This window comes from Cynocephalus volans, chromosome 7 (assembly GCF_027409185.1).
Source record: "Cynocephalus volans isolate mCynVol1 chromosome 7, mCynVol1.pri, whole genome shotgun sequence".
Classification (NCBI taxonomy): domain Eukaryota; kingdom Metazoa; phylum Chordata; class Mammalia; order Dermoptera; family Cynocephalidae; genus Cynocephalus; species Cynocephalus volans.
The window spans coordinates 131,466,412-131,481,813 of record NC_084466.1 but is presented as its reverse complement, the minus strand read 5'-3'; the positions used below and the strand labels follow the sequence as shown (position 1 = coordinate 131,481,813).

The window sequence follows — 15,402 nt, the reverse complement described above, 5'->3', positions numbered from 1 at the left end:
CAGTGAAAAGAAAGTCTCTTTCTGTCCTCTAGCCACCTACTTCCCCTAACAGCAGAAAAAGTGCATTCCAGGCTTTCAAAATCCGGTCCTAGTCTAGCCTATAATAACACTCCTTTCCATCACACAAGCCTTCAAAGAAACACAAGTGCTGAGAGCTCTTTCCTTAACCCTGGAGGATCGTCCCTCTCCCGCTACACTTAATATGCTTAACCCATTCTGCTCCTACCGCTTGGATGGCCTTCATAAATCCCTCACCGGATCAGCATTCTTGCAAAAACAAACAAAAAACTTGGTGAGTGAATGATGCACTTGGATCGAATATCCTCCTCTTCTGAACTTCCACAGCACTTTACTTGCAGCAAGAAGTGCAGTATCCGTGCCTGAAGCATGTGCTTGCAACATGGTAAGGCTTGGTATAAACCATAAAACGACAAATAAACGGAACAGTTACCACACTGAGAGAATGGGTTCTCTGCACACAAAAAAACCTGACCAGTCCCTTGTCCGAGAGGCCCTCGCCTTTCTTTTGCATCCCTGCTTACTCCACACTACCGACTTTCCTTCTTCGGAGCAGATAAACGGCAGTGCACAGAGAGACCGCGCCATACTTCCGCAGGAGATCGCGCGGCCTAGCGGCTGGGAGAATTTTGTCCCGTGCGCTCCCCGTCTCTCTAGTTTACGTCGATGTGCGTCCCTGCGCAGCCGCAGTGCTGGGCGAGTGGGCGGGGCAGGCTGTCGGAGGCAGTTGGCGCGGCCCGGGAGGTGGCTGCACGTGCGGGCGGGGGCGATGCGTCACTGATCGGTGAGGCACGGTCTGGGGTCGTCCTCTCTTCGGAGCCTCCGGCTGAACCTCCTTTCAGTTAGTGCCTTCCTCCGGGGAGCGGCCGTTTGGAGAGGGGGTGACACGACGCTCCCCAAGCAGGGGTGGCCCGCGGGCTGTCTGGGGCGGAGGAGTTGGCGAGGGGAAAGCGGGCTCTGCGGGGAGGGAAGAATGAGGGGAAAGGGGTACAGGACTCGCCGGCAAAGCCTGCAAGAGGGCTTCAGGTCTCCAGAGGGAGAGGGAGGAAACTGGAGGGGGTGGGCCTGTCACTCACGGGGCTGAGGGTCCTTTCCTCCCTCACGCAGGAGGAACAAGAATGAATATGACTCAAGCCCGGGTTCTGGTGGCTGCAGTGGTGGGGCTGGTGGTTGTCCTCCTCTACGCCTCCATCCACAAGATTGAGGAAGGACACCTGGCGGTGTACTACAGGTGAGCGGCACGTGCGGTCAGCTCAGATTCTAGAGCAGGTAGAAAGGGCACTCCCGCTAGTGTGGAATCGGGGAAGTTGTTCCCTCTGCAGCGTCCTGGGGAGCACCCTCCAGGTGTTGGACAGTTTGAGTGCTATGTTCGTTTTGTGTAGAGGTCAAGATTCCTTTCACTTATTTCTAGTACACAGCAAACTCAATTATTTGTAGAAAAATTAATAAAGAAGGAAGGTAGTCGCTCTACCTGCAACTGAAGAGATGAATAAGTCATAGTCCGCACAACTGTACAGGCTTTTAGTTTGTCACTGTGGATGCTGTTTAGAAAATCTGCTCGTTTATGGTTGTTCCTTAGATTTTTTTTCATTTAAAAGGTATTAGTGTCTGGTTATGTTTTATAAGACCATAATGACCATGACAGTTATTATGTCCCTGGACCTCAAGGGGCATAAGCACGACATTGACGGGCCACTCTCCTCCCTCCTTACCGTTTCCTTTCAAGTTCCTTTTCAAGTTGAGGAGAGGTATGGTGTGAGATGTGTTGCTCTCTACTTGAGCTCACATAGCTTTTGCTTCAGCATAATTACCACCAGTTTCTTTTGACATAGACTAGTAAGAGAGAGGCCAGTTTGTGGAGAAATTGGGATAGTGATGTTTTCAAAAAGAGCTTTGAGTTTTTGCTTGTTTTCATCGTCCCCCCAAAACTGATATTTCTACTTTTAGATCCATCCTGAATGCTAGAAAAAGTACAATTTTAGTGGTATGTCTTAGCAGATGGAACTCTAGCATAAGAAATGACAGATTAGTCCAGATTTCCATCGATTATGGCATCTTCCTGACAGTAGAACCAAGGAAAGAACATTTCAAGGTATAGCTCTCAAAGAATTAGTAATGAACTTCAAACAGTTCATCTTTTCTTAGTATGACTTCTTTGCAAACTTGTTTATATTTTCAGGATTAGAAAGTAAATTCAATGATTTACTATTCACTAGGTAAAATAGGACTTCTTTGTAAAATTTGCTCCCCAAATACCTCCTTTTGACAGTTTCCAGGGTGTGCTTTCATACTTCTCACATTTCAGAATTTAGTGAACAAGTCCATATCATAATCTATTTATAGTCTTAATCCTCTCACACTTCATCTTTCCATGCTAATTTCTTGTTGTTAGTTTTATACAGAAATTTTATGTTCCCAGTATTACCTTGCAGATAGATAAAAAGAATCATGAGCCTCAGAAATTTCTCCTTTCTGAAAGTGTGTGTTGGCTTCATTTTCTAACCTGGTGATCAAATGTATTTTGTTTTGATTTGGCTCTTGTTATGTGCAATTAAAGTACCTTAACTGAGAGCCATTAGAATTTTTTTCACAAATATTTCTCAGAAGATTAAAGACGAAGGAGAATCCTTTGAACCTGAGAGCAGTGCTGGAGACCCAGAGGTATGGTCGGTCGAGCTTATGAGACAAGGTGTAACGTCGGCAGTTTAATTTGATCTTTTCACCTTTTTAGGTGTGGTAGGTATTTTAAGCAGCAGTTGTTCATCATGAGTAACTCATATTAGTGAGGCTTTAGTAGGTCAGTAGCATGAATAAAAGTGAATCTTTTTTATAGCATTTTAGATTTGGAAAGAGAGTTTCTTTCTTTATAATTTTGTCAAATTGAAACATCTTTTTGCAGGGGAGGAGCTTTACTAACTAGCCCCAGTGGACCAGGCTATCATATCATGTTGCCTTTCATTACTACGTTCAGATCTGTGCAGGTGAGTGATTCCTAGGGAAGCCCCCACACCAGATAGACAGGTGTGACAGGAGTTACCACACTTGTGGGTGGAGATAGATTTCCTTATTGCCTAAGCAGATGGCGGTATTTGCTTAAATGCAGGAGTTAAAGTTCAAAGTACAATTGTCACAGCACAATTTATGATTTTGAGCAACCTCACTCCCTTGAAGCGAATTAGAAGTATGAACTAGGCAGTTTGGAAGGACTTACTTCTGCCATCTGTATAGTGGCATGTAGTTGGTTTGCTGTTGCTGCTGTCAAAATAAAGAATTAGGAACACAACTAGAAATACAAGTCAATGATTGCTTGGTTTAGAACAGTGTTTGGTTTCCATAGAGGCAGTGTGCTATTAACATGGAGGGTCTGAATTTTTATACACAGCTTTTTTGCTTCACATTTTTTGCCTGGTACATTAAGCACAATTTTATGTGGAAACTTAGCGATGGTTGTATTTTGGCAGCATCCCAGATATTTGAAATAAGTGTCTGGTTATTGAAAAGAGTGTCTTGGCCATGGGAGACGCTTTATAAATATCTTTTGACATAAGATGAGAAAACAGGATTAGGTTGTGACGACTTTTGCAAGCTCAGTGTGATCATAAAACTTTGGATTGAGGAATTTGTTTACCATTTGCTGCTAATTTTTCAGAACTCAGGAAAATTCGATTTTAGTTAATCTTGTAATTTTAAGTCTAGGCTTCCTTCTAAGTGAGAGTTTAGTTATAAATACTTATATCCTCTAAGTTTCCTTCCAGTCCCCTTTTCGGTGGCTTAGGGAAAGGATTGTGTCTAATGAAGTGAAATATTGTGTTTTTCTCCTAGTCAGGCTGATTTCCATATTATTTTCCCAAATTTATTTTATTCATTCTTGCCTTGGTTCATGCTGTCACCTCTTCACTCACCATCTCTCCATCCATTTCTTTTCTCCTCTCTAAATCTTGAGAGCCAGCCTGTGGCCCACTTGGGAGAGTGTGGTGCTGATAACACCAAGGCTGCAGGTTCAGGTCCCTATATCGGGATGGCCAGTTGGCTCACTTGGGAGAGTGTGGTGCTGACAACACCTAGACAAGGGTTAAGATACCCTTACCGGTCATCATTTAAAAAAAAAAAAAAAATCAATCAATAAATAAATCTTGCCAGTCATTTTTTTAGGCTTATCCCAGATTCCTCCTTTTCTATTCTTTAGCTCTTAAAGTTTGTATTGTAAACTTTGGCCCTTGTTCTTATTTCCTTTAATGTCATCTTGTATTGTTCTCTAAGTTTTTGTTTCAGAAAGTCTCTAAGCTTCTTGAAGGAAGGAGTTGTAACATTCATATTTCTGACCTTTCTACTTATGGTGGAAGTTGTTAAATTGGGCTGACTTCTCAAAAAGTAATGTGGTGCAGTGAACATGGCCACCTGGCTGTGCCATCAATTGGTTGCATGACTTTGGAAATATTACTGCACTGTTGTAAAATTCAGTTATTCCTCTGTAAAGGAAAGAATTTTAATTACATGACCAATAGCCCAAATAGCCTATAATGATGTTAGTAATGGCATCATCAGAACCTTAAAGATCAGGATTGTTTTTAGATCTTGTTCAAAGCCAGATAAATCTGTCTTTGCCTTCTTGAAACTTAGTGTGTTAAGTCATATTGATTCAGAGATCTAGACTATAACCTCAAATAGATTTTAGAGTTTAATTGTATATATTCAGGGCCGAGCCCATGGCGCATTCGGTAGAGTGCTGCGCTGGGAGCGCGGCGACGCTCCCGCCGCGGGTTTGGATCCTATATAGGAATGACCGGTGCACTCACTGGCTGAGTGCCGGTCACGAAAAAACGACAAAAAAATAAAATAAAATAAAATAATTGTATATATTCGTATAACAAATATGCAGTGTGTGTGTATATAGAGTAATAAGCTATCATACTTATAAGAGACACAAATGAAATTAGTAAAAAGATTTCCTTATAAACGAATATACTTTGCATCACAAAAATATTAAATGCTGGAGCCAGTGTGACTAAATAGGAATGTTTTTTATATGTGAAACAGTAACATTCTAGGAAACAGTTATATTAATAAAACCTTTTAAAGAAAGTGTTCTTATTAGACTAAGATGTAAAGAAATTTATTTTTAGGAATTTTTTTTTTCCTACCAAGTGAGCTAACTGGCCAGCCCCTAGGAACTTTTGGAACACATTGTAAGACGTAGCCCTGTGTAAACAAATGGTTCAACAAACTTGGCAATTGAAAGAAATATATATGAATGTGAAATCCCATATATGATGTAAGAAGAAGAAAACAATACTTAGAGAAATTACATGAAAACTTTCAGCTTTTAAAGTATATGTAAAGTTTGGCTGGCCAATTAGCTCAGTTTGTTAGAGCATGCTGTTATAATACCAAGGTCAAGGATTCATATCCCCATACCAGCCAGCTTTCCCTCCCCCCCGCCAAAAAAAAAGTATATATATATAAAGTAACCATGGACTCACTTTTAAAATACGTATTCTACAAATAAAAATAAAAAATAAATATTCTATCACACTGAGAAAATAATTTTTAAGAGACTGTAAAGGAAGTATAAAAGCACAAAGCACGTAAAGGTAGGATATTAAATTGAAGATTTAATATTTGAGCTCTTTCCTAGTTCTTCTTGATCTGAAAATTGGCTAGAGAATATTCTTTAGTATTTGTGCTGCTAAAGCAAGCACTAGAGAATATGCTTTAGTTCTAAATAGGAACGTGTATTTTATTTAAGGTTGGTGTGGAATATGGACATTGAATTAGTTTAATTTTTGAAGGGAATAAATAGAACTCATCTCTTTATCAACTCCCCTTATTTTACTCAGAACTGTCAGTAATGTTTACCATCACCCTAATCTCTCAACACAAGAGTTGTACTTTATTCTTTTCCCTCCTAGAATTTTCTATTCAACCAGGTATCATATCCCTCCTCTATTATGTCTCCTGGATTGACAGCTTCCGATTTCCATGGCCTTTACTAAATTAACCTAAATAAATTAATTCTTTAGCTTCCCAACTGGTTTTCCTGCCTCCAGATAAGATGGATAATGAGAACCACACCATATATGAGCAGATGAATTAAGTAAAACACATATTTTTGAAAGGTTCATTTTGTGACTATAAGATGGTCTAGAGAGAGCCCAAACTCTCCATCCATCATTCAGGACCCTCTACCTGATATCAACATATTCTCTTCTCAGAATTTTACTTCTCATCTAGCAAGCCGATCTGCTTCCTGTCACCTATACACACAATTTGTTTTTAACTGTGTGTATTTGGATAGGATATTTATTGAACTTAATATGTTCCTCTACCTCATCTGTTCTTATTTCTCCCCCTCTAGACCTGGCTTATAAATACTTCCCCTCAGAGAGCTTTTCAAACTATTGTTTTACTCTCTGTAACTTATCAGTTCAGTTTATGCTGTTATTTTGTACCTGTTGATGGATTGCTTTGTAAGGATGTTATCTCCTGTGCTGGATTTTGAACTCTTTGGAAATAAGGGCCAAGCCTCCTTTTTCTTTTATATTTCAAAAAATAGTATGTTGCTGTGTGCTTGATACGGTGCAGTGTGTCCAAATAGGTCAATAGGTGCTGGCTTATTTGAGGCCTTAGAGTGCAATAGGAAGTAATTCTGGATCCAAACAAGGGTGTGACCTGGGCAAAGCAATTAAGTACCAGATTGTTGGTTCACTGAGAGGATATCGTAATGGTGGTGGCACTTGTATTTAAAAGGAAACACTTTTAAAGATCACTAGGTCCTGAACTAAAATATTGACTGTAGATTTAGAGAAGAAAGGTCGCCATTGAGTTCAAGGGCAGCTTTGAGTCATGGAGTACTTGTATGCATGTAATAGTTATCTTTAATCTTCAATGTAAGCAGTAATATTAGTGGTGGAATCAAAGTTCAGAGCACAAGTCCTAGCCATAGTATCCTTGTGGATAAGATGTGTAGTTTGCAATCTCAGACCATCTCCAGGCAAATAAAGGACTCTACTTTTTAGCAGATTGAACATGGAACCTTTCCTAGTGCATCTTGATTCAGACATTAGCTATCAAATATTTTGTCTCAAGTCTTTCATTTCTGCTAGGTTACAAAAAGAAATGACTGCTCTGAGAGTTAATCTTTGAGGACTGAAATTGTTATGGAGCTCTCTTGTACTTATGTTCAGCAGCTCTCCAGAGGTTTGCCTCTGGGACCAGTAGTTCTTTGATTATATGTGTCTTGAGTATTGATGAGATATTTCTTCCTTCCCAGACAACACTACAAACTGATGAAGTTAAAAATGTGCCTTGTGGAACAAGGTGAGCTTTCTTCTTGCTTACTAACCTCTCTTTAGTTCAGATGGAGTTTCTGTTCCTAAGTTGTGTGATCACTTAGACATCTTTCAAATGGGCATAATAATAACCCAGGGGGATTTCTGATCTGAGCATTATTTGAATAAAGGTCTATCTCCAAATATTAGCTTTACATCTTAGGAGCCATTATTGAAAAGAATGGAGTTATTAGAGCCAGCAGACCTGACTGCTGCATCTGCTTTATTTTTAGAGCAGTTTTATGTTCATAGCAAAATTAAGCAGAAAGTACCGAGTTCCCATATATCCCTTAACCCCACACATGCCTTTATTGACTTTTCTAAGCTTAGTCTCCTCATTTGCAGAGTTTTCGTAAGGATTAGAATTAGTAATTTTGTAGGGATTAGATTTAGTGCCTGACACCGGGGCGCTCACTGGCTGAGCGCGATGCGGACGGCAGCACGCCCAGGGTTGCGATCCCCTTACCGGTCACAAAAAAAGACAAAAAAAAAAAGAATTAGTGCCTGACGAAGGGCCTAACCCAGCACTTGGCCCAGAGTAGATGCTCAATAAAAGATAGTTTAAAGTTAAATCATCCCACCTTTCTCTCGTCTGTGATATTAAAGCCATCTTTTTTTTCTTTTTTGTTTTTATGCCATCTAATTTAGAGTTTCTCATTCAGTAGGTCTGGAGGGAGGCCCATGAATTTGCACATATAACGAAAGTTCTTGGATGATAACTGATGCTTCTGGTCTGAAGACCTCATTTTGAGAACTGATCCCTAAAAAGGTTTAGGAAAAGAAAGACAAGAAGGGCCCAAATTATTTCTGAGTGTAATCAGTATATTGAATCGTATTGTATCTAACGAAGAATGTGAAGTTTAAGATATTTTTTAAATTATCCATTTTAAATGACCTAAAATATTGCTGTTACTTGCAAAAGAGCCTTCAACATCTGTAGACTGATAGAAGAATGCTTTTAAGAAGGGAGTAAGCTCTCTATGTTTTTAAGTTAATATATTTAGTTATCAAGTTCTCCCTAGGTTTATCTGTAGCTCTCTTATGAATTCCCTTTAGTAGCTCACACTTTTTTCATTTCTTTGTTTTTAGTGGTGGGGTCATGATCTATATTGACCGAATAGAAGTGGTTAATATGTTGGCTCCTTATGCAGGTATGTTACCCACCTGTTCTCTTGTTTTTGTAGTTATAACGAGTATTTATAACTGAGAGATTCCCTGAGGAATAGAAACATACTTTTAGAGTTTTACAACCTCATTGATTGTTGATAAATATAAAAGATAAAAATAAAAGAACACTGAAATATTTTCCATATCTAGGGAATGGAGGTAGAAATAAGTCACAACTTATGGACAGAGTTGACTTTTCTGCAACTGTATGAGTTACTCTTCTCTGAGTGTTACTCTTAGTGTTTCTAAGAGCAAGATGGTCACTGATTATTTCTAGAACAGGAAAGTAGCATTTTATCCAGTCAGGATGAGACGTAATTTCCTTGTGTGCTAAAAATCTGTAACTGATCAGTTCTTTTGGCCACACTGATTTGTCACCATAGAGAAATATTTTCTAATTGAGATTTGCTATAACTTGCAAAGCAATTTGAAAGTCCTCAGTGTGGCAAAAGTATTTTGGTAAAAGATGAAAACCCACAGAGATGGAGTGGGTACTCTTTAAATCAAAACCTTAATTAAATGCTGTTAAGAAATATATGCCATTTTATCCTAATCTTTGTTAATAAAACTGGCATGCCTCATATGTACAGGATACTGTTTGGCAAGAACAATTTTAAAAGGTGAAGTTATAGCCTTTGCCTTCAAGGGGTTTTTATTTTACTTGAGAAGACATGACACAGACCTAAAAATATATATATATTGGGATATAAGGTCATGCTAAATTTCACATCACTGGTACAGGCACAAATAGTGAAGATTTCAGAGCAGAGAGCATGTGTATTACTGTCAAATGGATTTGGATCATACTTTTCAGAGATTAACTATTCTGCTTTTCTTTTTTCATCTACTTTCCCTGGTCACAAATCACTGGAATGGATTGTGATTGAAAATAAAAGAAAGGAAGAGATTGATGGTTCTCTAGTCATAGATAAATAGGAAACTGTGAGATCACTAATTCATTTGGAAAATAATCAAACAAATGATTTAGTCAGCAAGTATTTATTGATGGCCTGTCCATCATTGTGACACGGGATCTAGTTGCATCTAATATGCTATATAGAAAGGTCAGTGAAGCAAGTCCTTGAGTCTGAAGACAGAAGCAGAAAACACGTTTTAGTAGATAGAGCACAGGTTCCAACACAGTCTAGTTTGTACCTTTTGGGACGTTTCTGAAATTCTGTGGTTTGTAGTTTCCTAATATGCAAAATAAGATATTTTTGGTGAGGATTAAGTGCTAATGTGTGTAAATTGCCTGACATAAAGCCTAGCCCAGTAACTGTTAGCTCCTTTCCCTTCTAGTCTGGTATCTTTTTTTACAGCCTTTAAAAACTGTCTTTCTAAAAATGGTCTTTTGCAGCTACTTTCCTGTTTTATTCCTACTGTTCCCCAATTAGTTCAGTCCCTGTCTATCTTTTGGCTAAACCTTTGCTTTGCAGGTATTGCCTTACACTTTTCCAGCCTCTGATCTCTATGTCTCTCACTTCATCATCACATTGCTGCCAAAGTACACATCTGATTGTCATGCCTTTGCATGACAAAACTTTTACAGTTCCTTATTACCTCCAAAATAATGTATACTCTCTTTAGTATGGAATTTGAGTTTGCTCATTAGTATTGCAAATGCAAGAATATCTGGAAAATTGAGCATAAGGAACACATCAAGGTTTGTGAGTTGTGTTTTGTTTTCACTATTTTGTGGGCACTTTTGTTCATGTATAATATACCACCCTGGCTGAATTTGAAGATACCTGGGTCATTGTTAGGTAAAACAGATGTGGGTTGTACCTCTCCTTCAGTGTTTGATATCGTGCGGAACTACACTGCAGATTATGACAAGACTTTAATCTTCAACAAAATCCACCATGAGCTGAACCAGTTTTGCAGTGCCCATACACTTCAAGAAGTTTACATTGAATTGTTTGGTAAGTGTCTTATTTGTTTTAAGTATGTAAATAGCCAGCTGAGAATCTTTTTCAACTCATTTATTGATGCTATAATGTTAGTAAATCTTATGCTGTTTGAGCATTTCTTCTGAATTTATAATAGAGCAATTGTCTTTAAAATATTTATTCTTTATCTTAAGTTTAAAATTTCTTATATAGCTTGGTAGAGATTGGAAAGATTTCATATGTTTACAAACTATATTCTGTTTTTATTGTGATAACTTGTGAAAAATAAGCTTTGTTGCTATCTTAATAGATAATTGAGGAAATTTAGAAGTCTGTATTATAGGTCTTCCCAAGACCCACTCCCATGTTTGATGATTTGGTAGGAGGACTGACAGGACTTAGCATATAGTTGTATTCACAGCTAAGATTTATTATAGCCAAAGGATACAAAGCAAAATCAGCAAAAGGAAAAGCACATGGGCAAAGTTTGGAGGCAATTGGGTGTAGGTTTCCAAGAGTTCTCTCACAGTGGAATCAAACAGGATGTGCTTAATTCTTCCAATAACAAGTTGTGACAACATATGAAATGTTGTCTACCGGGAACCTCATTAGAAACTCAGTGCCCAGGGTTGTTACTGGGGACTGGTCATGTAGGCACCCTCTGCCTAGCACATTCCAGACTCCCAGAAGAAAAGCAGGTGTTCAGCATAAACGAAGTTGTTTGTATAAACAGTTTAGGCACACTGAGCACTCCTATCAGTTCTTGAGATGGCAGCAACCCTCCCCCAATCCAAGTTCCCAGGTGCCAGCCAAGGGCAAATTTGCAAATAGGCCTTTCTAAGGATCACAGTCTCAGGCCTACGATGTTAACTCTCTTTGGCACGGTGACTTCATTTGTGAAACTGAAAGTTCTGACCAGGAAACAAATTGTTGCTGATTGTTGCTCACTTTTCCTAACTGGAATTATTAGTGAATTTATTAGAGGGAGGCATAGAGATGGTTAATCAATTTAAAATCTACAATCGATTCCTCTTTGATAATTGACAACTAGTGTGATGACATATAAGGAAACTGATCAGTCCTGATTTGTCACATAACAAATCATTTTAATAATGGTGAAAGTACCATTGAAGTGGATAGAAAATTGATGTTACAGGTCCAAGTGAAATGACATCTTTATTGTTCATTTGTGTGTGCTTCAAAGACTTTCTTATGAGCTTTTATTCTTTCTCTATTTTTGAATCCAAAATAATAGTAAAGCTGAGATCTCAGGAAATTAAATTTAGTTATTTGGGAATTTGAATAAATATTGACTGAAGATAGGAATTTGCTTTTTTGTGAGAATCAGGACACATATTAAGAGCCCTGAATTAACATACATACTAGAGATCCAGATTCTTCTTATTTTATACTTTAATTAAATTTATCCAATAAGTAATTCTTATAAGTTATCCAATAAATACGTTTATCTAAAATAAGTTAAATAATAAGTTTATTGGATAAACTTATTTTATTTGATAAACTTAGATTATATGCTTGTCATCTTGCTTCCTTGATTTCTTTATTAGACAATTCCTTACACTTTTCTCCCACACAAAAGGAAAACTGTTTCAAATATATATTTTCATATAAATATAAGCAGTTTTGAATTCTATAAAAGAATGATACTGTGGAAACTTCAGGTCTAGTTTCAGTATTAATACAGTGTAAAAAAAATATATTGAGTATCATGAGATATGTTGTTTTTGGCTTCCAAAACAGATCAAATAGATGAAAACCTGAAGCAAGCTTTGCAGAACGATTTAAACGTCATGGCCCCAGGTCTCACTATACAGGTAAGCTCTTTTCCTAGGGAGGTACTCTGGGAATTTTGGGAGTTTTGAATTTAATCCTCCTCTCATTGGATTGCTTATTCAGCAGTTATTTAATCTAAGTATTATGGTGATTTATAGAATACCTTTCTCAATTTGACTTTAAGACTCTGCCAAATAAAATATTCTTATAGCTTACTGTGGGTGGCATTTTCTTATGAACTCTTAAACAGAACTGATAAGCTAAGGCTCTCACAAGGAAATAAAATTCAGATTTCTGACACGCGTGAAGCATTATTTAGATACAGTAATAAATCAGTGTAAGAGTAATCCTTGCCCTCAGTAAGATTACGAAAAAGGAGTTTGACTGTAAGATTTAAACAATAATTCTAGATGAAATAGGTGTCACAAAGAATAAATTGACAGATTAATTCATTGTATGGTTATTGCTGTAAGAGTAAGAGAACATTTCAAGAGAGTGTGCCTAGGAGGACTGTGACTAAGTTGAGATTTTAGGTAGGTCTAGAAAAATTCATTGGACTTATATGGGGGAAAGGAGAGTGTATTAGTCCATTTTTGTGCTGCTATAACAGAATACCTGAGACTGGGTAATTTCTAAAGAAGAGAGGTTTATGTAGCTCATGATTCCGGAGAAGCTGTGTCTTGCACAGGCCTCAGGCTGCTTCCACTCATGGCAGAAAGTGGCAGGCAGCTGGCAGGTACAAGACCACATAGCTAAGAGGAAGCAAGAAAGATAGTGGGGAGGTGCCAGGCTCCTTTTAACAACCAGCTCTCAGGGAACTAATCCATTCCTAGGAGAGGTCACTCATGGGGGTTGGAGGAAGTGGAATGTCAGGGCATTCATCTGTTTATGAGGGATCTGCCCCCATGACCCGGACACCTTCTAGCAGTACCGCATTGGGGAATCAGATTTCATTGTGAGCTTTGGGGGGACAAGCATATCCAAACTATATCAGAGTGAAAAAGGTACTTAAAGTGGGCGGGGTGGCCTGAATAAAAACAAGGTAGTAGGTGAATTTGGTGTGGTGGTGGCAGTGGCATTGGGAGATCGAATGGTGAGAGGTTATATCCTTGCTTTTCTGGGTCACTGTTTTCAGATTGTGGGTTGAAGTCCATTAGTGGGTTGTAAAGTCAATTTCAGTTGGTCATGACCAGCTTTTTATTTATTTATTTTACCTTTTTTTTTTTTAAACATATTTGATTATACACATTCGTGGTGTACAGAGTTGAATGTCAGTACCTGTGTACAATACGTGATGGTCATATCAGTATAATTAGTATATTCCTCATTGCAAAACATAATCATTCTTTGTGACCCTTTATCAATTTCTCGCTGACACCCCTTCCCTCCCCTTCCTCCTCCTCTGGTAACCACAGTTCTTTTCTTTCCTTTTGAAAGTTCAGTGAGTTATTGTGAATGTCGTTTCCTTCTTTTTTTTTCTTTCATTCTTTTTCTTTTCTTTTCTTACCTTCCTTTCCCTTCCTTCCTTCCTTCCCTCCCTCTCTCCCTCTTTTTAATTATTTATTAGCTCCCACTTATGAATGAGGATATGCAGTATCTCTCTTTCTGTGCCTGGTTTATTTCACTTAACATGATTTTCTCCAAGCCCATCCATGCTGCTGCAAATGGAAGAATTTCATTGTTTTTTATGGAGGAGTAGTATTCCATTGTGTATATATACCACATTTTCCTTATCTAGTCATCTGTTGATGGACATTGAGGTTGGTTCCATAGCTTGGCTATTGTAAATAGAACTGCCATAAACATGAGAGTGCAGGTATCCCTTTGACATGATGATTTCCATTCCTTTGGGTATATACCCAGCAGTGGGATTGATGGATCGGAAGTTAGTTCTATCTGTAGTTGTTTTAGGAACCTCCATACTGTTTTCCATAATGGCTGCACTAATTTACACTCCCACCAACAGTGTGTAAGAGTTCCCCTTTCTGTACATCCTTGCCAGCATTTGCTATTCTCTATCTTTTTGATAATAGCCAGTCTAGCTGAGGTGAGATGTGGTTTTGATTTGTGTTTCCCTGATGCTTAGTGATGTTGACCATTTTTTCATGTATCTGTTGGCAAGACGAGCTTTTTAAATAAAATGAAATAGAATAGGAAAGGAAACAAACAGCATGTCGTAAGTTTAAGTATTCTGTGAAACTTTTGTTTGTTTGACACACATAGGTGTGGGTGGGTGTTTATATGGATGTCAAGGTAAAATGCATTTCTTACTATGTGCGTGGTCAATAACATTGGAAGGCCACTTCTTTGGATCTAGATTACCTGAGAAGTGGGAATGTGACCTTTCTAGTGTCCTTTCTCAGAGGCTTTAGAAGATCAGTTGATTGTTGTAGTAAACGTTACTGCAACTAAAGATAAAGCTTTCTTAGGTGTCACGTGTATCTCCATTCTTTATGCTCAGGGGCACTGTTAGAGTGTGCATTCACTTGAAGTGATCATGTGTGCGTGCATGCCTCTCATAAACGAGACTGGAAATATGGGTGGGGTATTTCCTGTGGCCTCATTCATACTGTGCAATTAATTGAGACAGGCGCCTGAGAGTGAGCCACCAAAGTTAAGGGATCATTTGAAATGTCCAAAGGTGACTTTTTAAAGTCCTTTTGGTTGTCCAGTCAGTTGTGGTTGGAGTAGCTGTTTAATTTTAAAGATAGTGAATGTGAATGTCAGAGATTCTTGAATTCTGCTCAGGTTGTTACTCAGAGATCTAGCCCATCCTTTTTAACAGCCTCCTAGAATTCCTTGCCTTACATTACTTAGCCATATTTCTCTTCCCGGTTTTTTGCTGTTAACAAACAATAGTGTAATGAGCATTGATGACACATTGTCCCTGTATGTACAAGTTATATTTCAAAGTGGCTACACAAATCCATGATCTTACCAACAGTATATGCAAATACTACCTCACCAGCATTGGAAGCAATCAGACATGCTAATTTTAGCCATATGGGTAGATGTAAAGTTATGTCTCTCTGATTTACGTTTTCTTTGTTATTAATGAGGTTGAGCATCTTTAACTATTTTTATTGGCTATTTAAACTCTTCTATCGATTGCCTATTCGTATCCTTTGCCCATTTTTCTGTTGGATTTTTTTCTTTTTGTACTGATTTGTAGTAGTTTTGTATACATACACACATTATATGTGTTT

General features: G+C 38.2%; 1 protein-coding gene across 3 annotated transcripts in view; it reads left to right on the top strand.

Moving 5' to 3' along the window:
* The first annotated feature begins 724 nt into the window (after window positions 1–724).
* The window catches only part of ERLIN1 (ER lipid raft associated 1), a 35,722-nt gene continuing 21,044 nt past the window's right edge, over window positions 725–15,402 (top strand). The window contains exons 1-7 of one of the 3 annotated variants that reach the window (XM_063102049.1): window positions 725–802; window positions 1,126–1,249; window positions 2,918–2,999; window positions 7,289–7,335; window positions 8,436–8,497; window positions 10,310–10,435; window positions 12,164–12,237. In XM_063102049.1, coding sequence (XP_062958119.1) covers window positions 1,137–1,249; window positions 2,918–2,999; window positions 7,289–7,335; window positions 8,436–8,497; window positions 10,310–10,435; window positions 12,164–12,237 — 504 coding nt within the window. In that variant the 5' untranslated portion in view covers window positions 725–802; window positions 1,126–1,136. Of the gene's footprint in view, window positions 860–1,125; window positions 1,250–2,917; window positions 3,000–7,288; window positions 7,336–8,435; window positions 8,498–10,309; window positions 10,436–12,163; window positions 12,238–15,402 lie in introns of those variants that run through there. The other 2 variants (XM_063102048.1, XM_063102050.1) reach the window with 2 other exon arrangements.